The following is a 12,525-nucleotide window of genomic DNA, read 5'->3' as shown; positions in this document are numbered from 1 at the left end:
TTGTTCATGTTGTAGCTGTATAAAATTTTAGTCAGTCCACATTTGGAGTATTGTGTGCAGTTTTGGTCACTGCATTACAGGAAGGATGTGGAGGCTTTGCAGAAGGTGCAGAAGAGGTTCACCAGGATGTTGCCTGAACTGGAGAGGTTGGACAAACTTGGATTGTCTTCCCTGGAGTGCCAGAAGCTGAGGGGTGTCCTAACAGATGTATATAAAATTAAGAGAGGCATAGATAAAGTAGATAGTCAGAATCTTTTTCTCAGGGTGTAAATGTCAAAAACTAGAGGACGTAGGGTATAAGGTGAAAGGGGGAAAGTTTTAAGAGCATTTGCAAGGCAGATTTTTTGCACAGGGAGTGTTGGGTGCCTGCAATATTCTGCCATAGGAGATGGTAGAAGCAGACACGATAGCAATGTTGAGAGGCATTTAGACAGTTTCATAAAGAGGCAGGGAATAGAGGGATATTGACTATGTGCAGGCAGCTGGGATTAACTAGATTGGCATCATGGTCTGCCCAGACACCATGGGCCAAAGGGCCTGTTCCTGTGCGGTACTGTTCTATTTTCCATGTTCTATTTGATAAATCAAAACAAAGAAAACTTTCAAAAGTGGCACAGTGGTGAAGTTAGCAGAGCCACTGCCTCACAGCTCCAACAATCCAGCTTCAACTCCAACCTCAGGTGCGGCCTGTGTGGGGTTTGTACATCCTCCCTGTGACCACATGCTTTCCTCCAGGTGCTCCAGTTTCCTCCCACTTCCATGTGGGTTGGTAGGTTAATTGGACAATGTAAATTGTCCCTTGTTTAGGAGGATGGCAGAATTCATGGAATTGCCCATCATAAATTCATTGATGGAACTAGCAAGGGAATGGGATTGCTCCATAAGGCGGCAGTGATTCAATGGGCCAAATGGCCTCCTTTTATGTCATTTGGAAAAATATATGGAAAATGTAAATCCAGAAAATAATAATTGTGTGTTGAAGATGGAATGGGCCAATAGACAGGTGTGTTCTATGCTGTGATTGTTTAGAGGACAGGGACCAGAGTCCTAAAGAAACAAATGACTATGGCTGGATAAGACATGAGCCAGCTCAAGGAGCTGAGGACACTAAAAGGTATGGCAGCAGACAAGCACTGGCCAACATTTTGCTATTGGTATTGGTATTGGTTTATTATTGTCACTTGTACCGAGGTACAGTGAAAAACTTGTCTTGCATTCCAATCGTACAGTTCAACTCATTACACAGTGCAGTTACATTGAGTTAGTACAGAGTGCATTGATGTAGTACAGGTAAAAACAATAACAGTACAGAGTAAAGTGTCACAGCTACAGAGAAAGTGCAGTGCAATAAGGTGCAAGGTCACAACAAGGTAGAACGTGAGGTCAGAGTCCATCTCATCGTATAAGGAAACCATTCAATAGTCTTATCTGAAGAATTTGAAGAATTAATACATAGTTTACAACTAATATATAACCATATGGTACAAAAGCTCAACAGGAAAATGCTCCACTTATGGCCAATAAAAGAAGTTAAAGATAGTATTAATCAAAAGGCAAGCCTCATAATGTTGCCAAAGAAAGCAATAAGCCTGGGGATGGGAAGAAAAATCAGAATTCAGCAAAGAAGGTCTGTGATATTGATAAGGAAAGAGAAAGTAGAATACAATAATAATCTAGAGAGAAATATGAATTCAGTTTGTGTAAGCTTTGAAAGATAAGTTAACAGGAAAAGATTAGAAATGAGACAGGAGAATTATATTGGGGAATAAGGAAATGGCACAGAAATTAGACAATTATTTTGTGTGTGTCACAAAAGATTCAAAATGCCTCCTGGAATTAGTGGAGAACAACAGCTCTGGAGTGAATGAGGCATTGAAATTAATTACCATTCACGAACATAATGAGTACTTGAGAAGTGAATAGCACTGAACGGCGATACATCATCCTTGCATCCCAAGGTTTTGAAAGCGGTGGCTCAGGAGATTGTGGGGACAACGGTTGTCATCTTCCAGAAGAACATAGATTGTTTTCATAGAATGTTCTTACAGTTCAGGGGGTAGTAAATGTAGTCCTTGGAGAGAGAAGAAATGAACTACAGACCAGTCATCTTGAGGTCAATTGGAAGGGGATATGCTGGAATCTGTTGTTAGAGAAGTGATAATAGAGTACTTGGAAAATAGTAATAGGATTGGGCAGAGACGACATGAATTTATGAAAGGACTCATGTTTGATTAATATAATAGAGGTTTTGAGGTTGTAGTCAGAAGAATAGATAACAGGGAACCAGTGGGTGTGTGTATTTGGCCTTCCAGAAGGCCTTCAATAAGATGCAGTACAAGAGATTAGATTGGGGCTCATATTACTGGTGTGGATCAAGGATTGATTAATGAATCAATCCCCAATCCACACCAGTTGGATTGGGAATAGTCGTGTCATTTTGGGGTTGGGAGGCTGTAACTGGAAGGATGCTTCACCCACCTGACCAATCAGTGGAGGCCTCAGTTTAGAGTCAAGCCTGGAAGGTGATACCTCTGACAACGCTTCCTTACCATGACACTGAAGTGTAGACTAGGTGCTCGACTCCTGTACTGGAACCAGATGAGTTACTGACTTCACACTAGCTGGTGAATAATCTAATTTTACATCTAATAGATGGTGGTTCGGTCCTCAATTCATGCCTTTTTTCTCTCAGGTTATCAGGGAACCCACCTTTCTATGACGAAAATGATGATGAAGATTATGAAAACCACGATAAGAACTTATTCCGAAAAATTCTGGCTGGAGACTATGAATTTGATTCCCCGTATTGGGATGACATTTCAGATGCAGGTGAGCATTAAATCTGTGCTGGGGAACACAGGACAGGAATATGCTGTTCTGGCCCTGAGCCTGCTCCACCAATTAGTTGAATTATGTCTGATCAATTGCTCAACTCCAATTACTTACCATATTCCTTGATTTACATATATAATTAAATGCTTCTTGATCCAAGTTCTGATTGCTATAATTGTCCCGAGTATTTTGATGGGAGAATTTGTATGTTTGCCATCTATAGCTTCCCAGCCAAGTGTTTCAACTCTTGAATGAACCAGGATCTCTCCATCATTGTCTAAGTAACTTAAGGAATGCTGGTTTCTGAATGCAAGATGGCACTTGCACAGTTAAGCTCACCGGAGAGCTCCTCACTGAATACCTCTACCCTTTCCACTAACACTTTTTGAGTTCCCCTCATTCCCCATTTTAGTCCAAACCACAGGTGAGTTTTTAGTTTGGACTATCACTCCCCCTCCCCTCCCCTTTCTTGATCCCATTCCCCAGCGGGCACTGGTCTATTGTTCCTTATCTTTTTATATAGGGCAACTGATTGGTTGATAGGCATAATGAGGGCCATGAGTCTCTCGCAATTGTCGTTGGAGTGTGAAGGAGGTGAGGAAAGCAGTTTAAGCAGGGAAGGGAAATGAGGGATTCTGGGATCATCCTGGAATAGCGATGTAAGGTTCAGTTAGGCGAAGAGGCATTGTTTAGGGGAAAGGTGCCATTATCTATCACCAAAAGGTCTGCTTTGATGTGATCAACGACTGTAGGCTTAGGGGTGGGAGAGGCCTCGTTCACAAGTAGCTTTCTGGGGCAAGCTACAGAGAGGGGCCTCATCACTGATCCACTGGCAGAGTCCTCCAGCCCAGCACTGGCTGAGTTGTATGGGAAGGGGATTTGACCCCACCAGGTACACTGAGCAGAATGGTGTAGTAGGTTTTCTGCTCACAAGCAGGCAATGAGGCATCTCGATGGGTGATGGATCTCACCCCATTTCATAAGAACACAGCTGATCTGGTTTTTATTCTACTTTCTTACCTGATCCCCATTTGCTTTGAATTTCCTATAGGGAAAAAAAAGTCTTACCTGTCTCAGCCTTGAAGATACGATAATTTACACCCATAACTATCTGGGGTACAGAATTCCAAGATTCACAATACTCTGACAGAAGAAAATCCTCCTCACCTCAGTCTTATGGGGAAACCCTTTAACCTGAGACTATATAAGTTTTATTGAGATTAAAATTGTACTCAGTACTTCAGGCATAATCTCACAAGAGTCCTATGCAGTTGCTTCAAGCTTCCCAATCTTTGTATTCAATCCCTTTTGCAATAAAACCAATATTTTATTTAACTTCCTAATTGTTTGCTCTTCCTTTTCTTCCCCTACCCCACTATTCAAAATTTCCTCTGAAGACCTGAGAGCCTCATCCCAAATTTGCATCTGTTTCTGATTTATCACCAATCCCCTCATGACTTCTTCAAGCTCCCTCATCCACGAGACCCTTCTCCTACTCCTTTGACTCAATTATTACTAAACACCTGATGGCTGAACCTCCCCTCCAGGTTCCCATCTCAATGGATGTTGTTGATAGTTCCCCTTGGGCACTGAGGCCCTTTCCCCCAAATCTGCTATCATCAACCTTCTCCTCAATAAACAACCGTCGATCCCTCCATTCTATTCACCCTCTCAAAAGTTATTTAGTGTGCTATTCGGTTCAGACATAGATAACTTTCCAGGAGCTTCATATTTGATTCTAGCTAGCCAGGTGCCTTTCTTGGTACAATACAAAAACTACACCCTCCAAAGTCTCAACTGACAGCCAAAGTACCTGTAGCAAAGCTAAACTATCCCTCCTAGTTCTGATTGCCCAAACTGTAGCCTTTCACGTGGTTGAGCACACCATCATTATGCACCTCTTCAGCTGGCTACTTGCCTATTGCCACTCTTATCTGTCCAGTGAAAGCCAAAGAATCACTTGTCATAAACTTCCTTCTGCACCAAACCGTTGCTTCTGATTACCCAAAGATCTACCCATGCGCCTGTCTTATTGCCGCTTGTTAATACTGTCCTAAAATGCGATATCTGGTTCCTCATGTACACATGCAACATCCATCTCTACATCAGCACCCCCTTTCCCAACCTCTCCATTATCTATAACTTGCCATACTGCTTGTACACATCCATTTCTGGATGAGTAGAAAATGCATGATTTAACCTACATAGCACTGAGGAATAGAGAGACCTTGACAAGATGTCTTGACAGCAGCATCACTGGTAGGTAAGGTGGTTAAGAGCCATACAGGATATGTGCCTTCATTATCGAGGGCATGGAATGTAAGAACAGGGAGGTTATGGTACAAGTAGATAAATTATTAGTTAGGCCACAGCTGGAGTATTGTATTGAATTCTGGTCGCCCCAATATAGGAAGGATGTGGAAGTTTTAGAGAGGGTGCAGAAGAGGTTTACCAAGATGCTGCCTGGATTAGAGGGTGTGTGCTATAAGGAGAGGTTGGACAAACCTGGGTTGTTCTCTCTGGAGCGGCAGAGGCTGAGGGGAGATCTGACAGAGGTTTATAAGATTATGAGACGCACAGATAGAGTAGATAGCCAGTATCTTTTCCCCAGGGTTGAAATGTCTAATACCAGAGGGCATGCATTTAAGGTGATAGAAGGTAAGTTCAAAGGAGATGTGCAGGGCATGTGTTTTGCACAGAGAGTGGTGGGTGTCTGGTGGTGGTGGCGGAGGCGGTGAATTGGGACATTCAAGAAGCTCTTAGATAGTCACATGAATATGAGGGAAGTGGTAGGATATGGACATTGTGTAGGCAGTAGGGATTAGTTTAGTTGGACTTTTTATTACTAATGTAATTGGATTGGCACAACATTGTGGGCCAAAGGGCCTGTGCTGTTCTATGTAAATTATAACTATGTTCTATGAAATTATAAAGGGCATAGATAAGGTAGATTGCGAGAAACTTTTATCTTTTATAGAAGTATCTATGATCAAAGGGCACAGGTTTAAAGTACTTGGCATGGGCTTGGTGGGCCTAAAGGCCTGTTTCTCATAGAGATAGTCATACACCACGGAAAGAGGGCCTTTGGTTCACTAGGTCAGCACCGACCATCAAACACTCATCTGCAATAATTTTATATGAATTCCACTTTATTCCCCTCACATTCTACCCCGCAACTACACACTGGGGCCAATCAACTACCAAGTCCACACCTTTGGGATGTGGTAGGAAACTGGAGATTCCACCCCCCCCCACCCCGCCCCACCCACCTCCATCACCCAAGGATACCCATGCAGTCACAGGAAGAGCATGCAAACTCCAAATAAACAGCATCAGAGGTCAGGATCGAACCTGAGTTTGTTCGAGCTGTGAGGTAGCAGCTCTGCTAGCTTCACCATGATGCTGTATTACTCTGTGACTAAAATTTATCCTCTTTAAAATGTTCAAATCCCTCTGTGACCTCTGCACTCTCTGCATCTCTCTAATCTGTACTGTCCTTCATCCTGTTACAGACCTTCCTCTTTGTTCTCTCCTCCCCTCCCTATGAAGCCGAAAATTTATCTTATCCCTGACTTCCCCCAGTTTTGATGAAAGGCCATCAACCAGAAACATTAATTCTGTTTCTCTCTTTACAGGTGCTGCCTGACCTGCTGAGTATTTCCAGCACTTTCTGATTTTTATTTCAAGCCTTCAAAATATCCGACTTCCTCCAATTCTGACCATTTGGTCAACCCTGCTTTTATTCATTCCACTGCTGACAGCCAAGCCTTCAGCCGCCCAGGCCCTACGCTCTAGAATTCCCTTCTTAAACCTCACTCCCTCCTTTAATGGCATCTACCACTATGACCAAACTTTTGGTCATCGATCCTAACATTGGCTTAAGATTGGAAATTGGTAAAATAGTCGACCCCTCCATAGCATAATGGCTGTTCTTTGACATTATTCATTCTCATCTCCACTGGTCAGTTGAGACACAAGAGACTGCAGATGCTGGAATCTGGAGCAGCAAACAATCTGCTCGAAGGGCTCAGCAGGTCGAGCAGCATCTGTGGGGGGAGAAGGAATTGTTGACGTTTTGGGTTGAAACTCTGCATTAGGAGTGAGAGTGGATCATCTATTTTTTTATCCTCTCTCTTTTATCTGCCTCCATCAATCATTCACCTGCCACTGTCTCCCAACTCCTCCCCCACTCCCCTCCCTTACATGGCACCACCTGCCTGTCATCTCACACCCCTCCTCAGTCCACCAATCGCCTCAGACTCCTTCCTCACTACTCCCCTTCTCCTCTATGTACTGTCCATCTCGCCTCTCCACTCTCAGTCCTGATGCAGGGTTTTGACCCACAACATCGACAGTTCCTTTCCTCCCACAGATGCTGCTCGACCCGCTGAGTTCCTCCAGCAGGTTGTTGCTCCATGATTAACAGTTAATTGGCGTAAAAGGACAGAGCAACAGATAACTGGATCATGGTGCATGGATGGAATTCAACCCCCCTCTGTAGCCATTTCTCCTGTTCTTATGATGCTTGTTTTGTATGATTATGCATAATTAAATATGAACACAAGTTTGGAGCATGGAGTTTTTTCTGTCCTGCAGAATGAGATGGTTGGAGTCCCCACAGAAACTCAATACTGCCTCCACAGGGAGAAGGATCCAGTTAAAGTGCGACAACTTCCATTAAAAAATACAGAATCTGTAATGGGGATAAAATTATTGCCATATTCTAGCAAAAATGAGACAACAGGCTGGAGGGGTTTGCACAGGCATAAGTTTTGTTAATACAGAAAATACATTTTATTCCTAACCAGCAAAGGATCTGGTGAGTCGCTTGATGGAGGTTGACCAGGACTCCAGGATAACAGCTCAAGAGGCCATTAATCATGAGTGGTGAGTGTGAAATGAGAATGTCCAAGGCCCTTCAAAATATTGTCGTTTTCTTTTAAGAACTCTGATTATACTTTCCTTCCCAGGATTTCAGGAAATGCTGCTTCAGACAAGAATATCAAAGACGGTGTCTGTGCTCAGATTGAGAAAAACTTTGCCAAAGCGAAATGGAAGGTACTTGAAGTAAATACCACTTTTACTGGCTTTAATTATTTGTTGCATGAACTACCATCATAACATTGTGAGTGTGTTCGTATTTACACATTTTCTCATTTTATTCATTCAATGAACACTACCCCTATCACTTCTGAATCCTAGAAGAGCAGGAAAGTAAAATAGCAATAAAACCAATATTAGAAACTTGAAATAAGCAATAATCATAAATTCCCACAGTATGAGCAGTCAGTTGTTTTATACATGTGTATATTATGATGGGATGCATAACACAATGACTTGATCACATATTGTAATTCAGTACTGAGGGAGTTCTGCACTGGGATTGCCCCTTCCTTTGGATGGGACATCCAAACCCTGACTATTGTGTCGATTCAGGTGAACGTTAAAAAATCCATAGTAGAAGATGAAGGAGTTCTCATGGCATCCAAGCCAACATTCTTTCCTTAACTAATTCCACCAGGAAAATAATTTGGCAGAAAAGCAAAATAGTAACTTGAACAATACCAGAAACTTGAACTGAACAATGATAATGAATTCCCAGGGTACAAGGACTATTTCGTATACATAAGTGTATAATATTTATAGATAAAGCACCCCAGTGGTTTGATCACATATTGTAATGCAGTGCTAATGAAGTGCTCAGTGCTCCCTACACCAATCCCACCAGAAAAGCTCAGTAACTGGTCTTTCATCTCATTGTTCTTTTAAAATGTTATTGGAAGAGTGGCTGCCTTTTAGAAATAACGGTCTAGAAACCAGACAGGACCTGAGGTTCACATTTGATACAGCTCATTGCACTGGAGTATCAGCCTGGAGAACAGGTGTTATCTGGATCCACAATCTTCTGATGTAATGTCACTAACCAAGCTATACTGAAAATGTTCTGTTAATCATCAAGCAAAAGAATTTATTTAGATTTACGTTGAATCTGTTGCATGTCTGAAAGATCATAAATTGTGTGCATTAAAGAACATTGGATTGATATGTTCAATAACTAAAGAGCCTATCTGTTTAAGGAGATAGAGAGCCTAGTGACATGGTGTCATGACAACAACCCTTCCTTCAATGCCAGCAAAACAAAAGAGCTGGTCATTGACTTCAGGAAGGGGGGGGGGGGGGGGGGGGGGGTGCGGTGCACATGCTCCTGTTTACATCAGTGGTGCTGAAGTCAAGAGGGTTGAGAACTTCAAGTTCCTGGAAGTAAACATCACCAATAGCCTGTCCTGGTCCAACCATGTAGATGCCATGGCCAACAAAGTGTACCAGCACCCCTATTTCCTCAAGAGGCTAAAGAATTCAGCAAGTTCCTGTCATTCCTCACCAAGTTTTATAGATGCACCATAGAAAGCATCCTACTCTGATGCACCTCAGCTTGGTATGGCAACTGCTTTGCCCGAGAGTGCAAGAAACTGCAGAAAGTTGTGAACACAGCTCAGCACATCACAAAAACCAGCCTCCCCTCCATGGACTCTGTCTACACTTCTTGCTGCCTCAGTCAAGCAGCCAACATAATCAAAGACCCTCCCACCCTGAACATTCTCTCTTCTCTCCCCTACCATCAGGCAGAGGACACAAAAGCCTGAAAGCACATACCACCACGCTCTATCCCTCTGTTATAAGACTATTGAACGGATCTCTTGTACGATAAGATGGACTCTTGGCCTCACCATCTATCTCATCATGGCCTTGTACCTTGTTGTCTGCCTGCACTGCACTTTCTCTGCAACTGTAACACTTTATTCTGCATTCTGTTATTGCTTCTCCCTTGTACTACCTTGATGTACTGATGTGATGAAATGATCTGTATGGATGGCATGCAAAACAAAGTCTTTCACTGTACCTCAGTGCATGTGATAATAATAATAAATCAAGTTATGTGGGTGAATGGACCATCCATCTAGGCACCAAAATCTATTCCTGCCAGAAAACAAAATGCAGAATATAGTGTTGCATTTACAGAGAAAGAGTAGTGCAGGTAGACAAGTAAAGTGCAAGGACCATGACAAAGTAGATTGGGAGACCAAGAGTTCAATAGTTTATCTTTTAGCATGTGAGAGGTCCATTCAAGAGGATAATAACAGTGGGATAGAAGCTGTCCCTGAGTCTGGTGGTACGTGCTCTCAGGCTTTTGTATGTTCTGCCCAAAGGGAGAGGGGAGAAGAGAGAATGACCAGGACAAGAGGGGTCCTTGATTATGTTGGCTGCTTTCCGGAGGCAGCAGGAAGTCTAGATGGAGTCAATGGGTGGGGGAGGCTGGTATGTGTGAATAACTGGGCTGCGTTCACAACTCTCTGTAATAATGATGGTCCACAGATATTAAGATGAAACCATGTGGGTAAAAATTGTTTATGAGTCGGCTCAGTCCTTCTGTACTCCAGTGCAATATACCTTCTCATCCCCATCCTTTCACCCACCATCCCACCAATGCATCGCTCACCATACTAACACCCTAGATTAATCTCCGTTACCCTTTTATACTTCTGACATGCAGAAAGCGGTGAGAGTAACGACGATCATGAAACGCCTCCGGGCGCCTGAACAGAGCGAGACGGCCAACGCCTCCCCGGCCTCAGCGCCCGCTCCCCAGGGGGAACCCGAGAACAAGGCCGCCAGTGGCACTGCTCCCCCGGACAGTCAGACGGACAACTCTGCAAAGGTCGGCGTAACAGCTAAAGCCTCCCCCAGGTGTAACGGAGAAGCGGCCAGCCCTCACAAACCCGCCGCTGAAGCATGGGAGGAGCAAAATGGCTGAATCGCACTGGCTTGCGCAGTGAACTTATTGTGTAAAATAGAAAGTAGTTCAAAATTTTTAAAGATTATTAAAATGGCAGGCACGATCAAACCGATCATATACATTAATAAAAAATTCAAGGTGTTATTCAGATGCAACAATTGCCGCAGTTAAATCCAGCAAGGCATGTGTTAATAGGTTTGTGAAATTTTGAAGCAATAATTGGCATCTGTGGGTACCATTTTTGCAAAAGTGGAAAACCGGAAGTAAGAACTATGGCCAAAGCTTGTATGTGCCAGTCATCTTGTATGCCACATGGACTATTATTGTGTTAGAAAAAATACTTACATCACAACTTTTACTTTAAAACCACATGCTGCATATTGGCTTCTTGCAACACATCGAATCCCACTTCGGAGCAGTCTGCAGTCACACCTTGCTAGAGCTGTTTAATATCTGGCTGCTTCGAGTAGACCTGCCGTCCATACTTTTCCTAGGTTGTGCTTCTGTTTGAGAGATTTGCCCTCTGCCCTCTGCCCCCTGTGCTAGAAAAGGCAGGTGCCCTGCCTGTGATTTCCCACCGAGGAATCGGACAAGCAACCTTGCTCACAGCCATAGCCAGCTGGCCATGCTCCCAACTATAATCATGAAGGCAGAATCCCAACCTCCCGAACTCTGCAGTGTGGAATCTGCCCTGTAGAAAATAACTGTATGTCGGTCACCCATCAGAATCACCAGCTCAAGGTAGACAGATTGACACCTCTGGTAAAATACCAGAGAGCAGAATTTCAGCTGACTTTAAATTCCACAGCTCTGTTAAAAAGCACCTCCTTACTTCAATATACATCATTATCCCCAGCAGAATTTGCACAACCCACAAGACATTGAAGTATGGCAGTGTTTATTATTAGTTTTGAACTCATCCACTTTCCCAAGGAACACAAAAGCATATTTTTTTTGTTGGTTGAAATATTATTCATTGTTGTGCCTATTGTATCATTGTGCCAAGCGCTCAACATCAAAATTAGGTGGACTCTCAATAATCCATCAGCTTTCATTGCCTGCCATGGACATGCTGACAAACAGAAGTTGTAGTATAAGTCAACAGTACCTAATATTGTGTTCCCACTATTATAAGACAACAGTACATAACATTATGTTACCATGTCACAAATGTTCTTTAATTCATGCCCTGCAATATAGATTTTAAAGGCAATATTTTTGGCAGATGTACTATGATTGAAACTGTATGTACTTTGAAAGCTTTGGGGTGGTGTTGGTAGACAGAGGCAGAAAGGGCATTCAGTGCTTTATAGTGTTAACTTTATATGCTGGTAATAGTAGAGCATTATTTTAAGCAACGCAGTTCTTTTGTGTAAAAATTCTAGATGGCTTGCTTGGGAGTACTTTAAAAACTTTTGGTCTATCTGTGCCCTGGCACAGACTGAAGGCACACAGATTAGAAGCTGCTCAGAGTTATCTCCAAACTGGTAAACTGCGGAAACTTTCAAACAATGAAAAAAAAATTTAAGTAATTTAAAAAAAAGCTAAATTTGTAACAATGTGTATGTATTTGGAAATATATTTGTTAAGAGATTAAAATATCAGTGGCAGAAATGTGCAGATTCTTCTGTGCTGCAGAGAAGTCAAGGCACACAGAGCAAGTCTGTTGCATGCGAGCCGATTTGTAACATGTACAAGTAGTTGCATGCTTATATTTTGTCACACTAACACGGTGGGGTTAACATGGTGTAATTTATTGTGCTGTAACATGTAAAATAATTCAGGTCAATTTTAAAAGATGGTTTGAAAATCGCTGAAGAATTTAGGCCTGTAATTTGAACAACTGCTGATTGAGGAAAAGGTATTTTGGCTCTTAAAAAATAAACAAAAAAATCTTT

General features: G+C 42.6%; 1 protein-coding gene across 6 annotated transcripts in view; it reads left to right on the top strand.

Moving 5' to 3' along the window:
• LOC127571521 (caM kinase-like vesicle-associated protein) overlaps nt 1-12,525 on the top strand; it is a 139,817-nt gene extending 127,292 nt beyond the window's left edge. For 5 of the 6 annotated variants that reach the window (XM_052017958.1, XM_052017957.1, XM_052017959.1 and 2 more), the window contains 4 exons: nt 2,693-2,829; nt 7,641-7,719; nt 7,803-7,899; nt 10,385-12,525. In XM_052017958.1, the coding sequence (XP_051873918.1) occupies nt 2,693-2,829; nt 7,641-7,719; nt 7,803-7,899; nt 10,385-10,645 (574 nt within the window). In that variant the 3' untranslated portion in view covers nt 10,646-12,525. The remainder of the gene's footprint in view (nt 1-2,692; nt 2,830-7,640; nt 7,720-7,802; nt 7,900-10,384) is intronic. The other variant, XM_052017962.1, reaches the window with a different exon arrangement.

Source organism: Pristis pectinata, chromosome 6 (assembly GCF_009764475.1).
Source record: "Pristis pectinata isolate sPriPec2 chromosome 6, sPriPec2.1.pri, whole genome shotgun sequence".
Classification (NCBI taxonomy): Eukaryota; Metazoa; Chordata; class Chondrichthyes; order Rhinopristiformes; family Pristidae; genus Pristis; species Pristis pectinata.
Note: the sequence above shows the minus strand (reverse complement) of the source record. Positions and strands in the feature narration are given on the sequence as shown.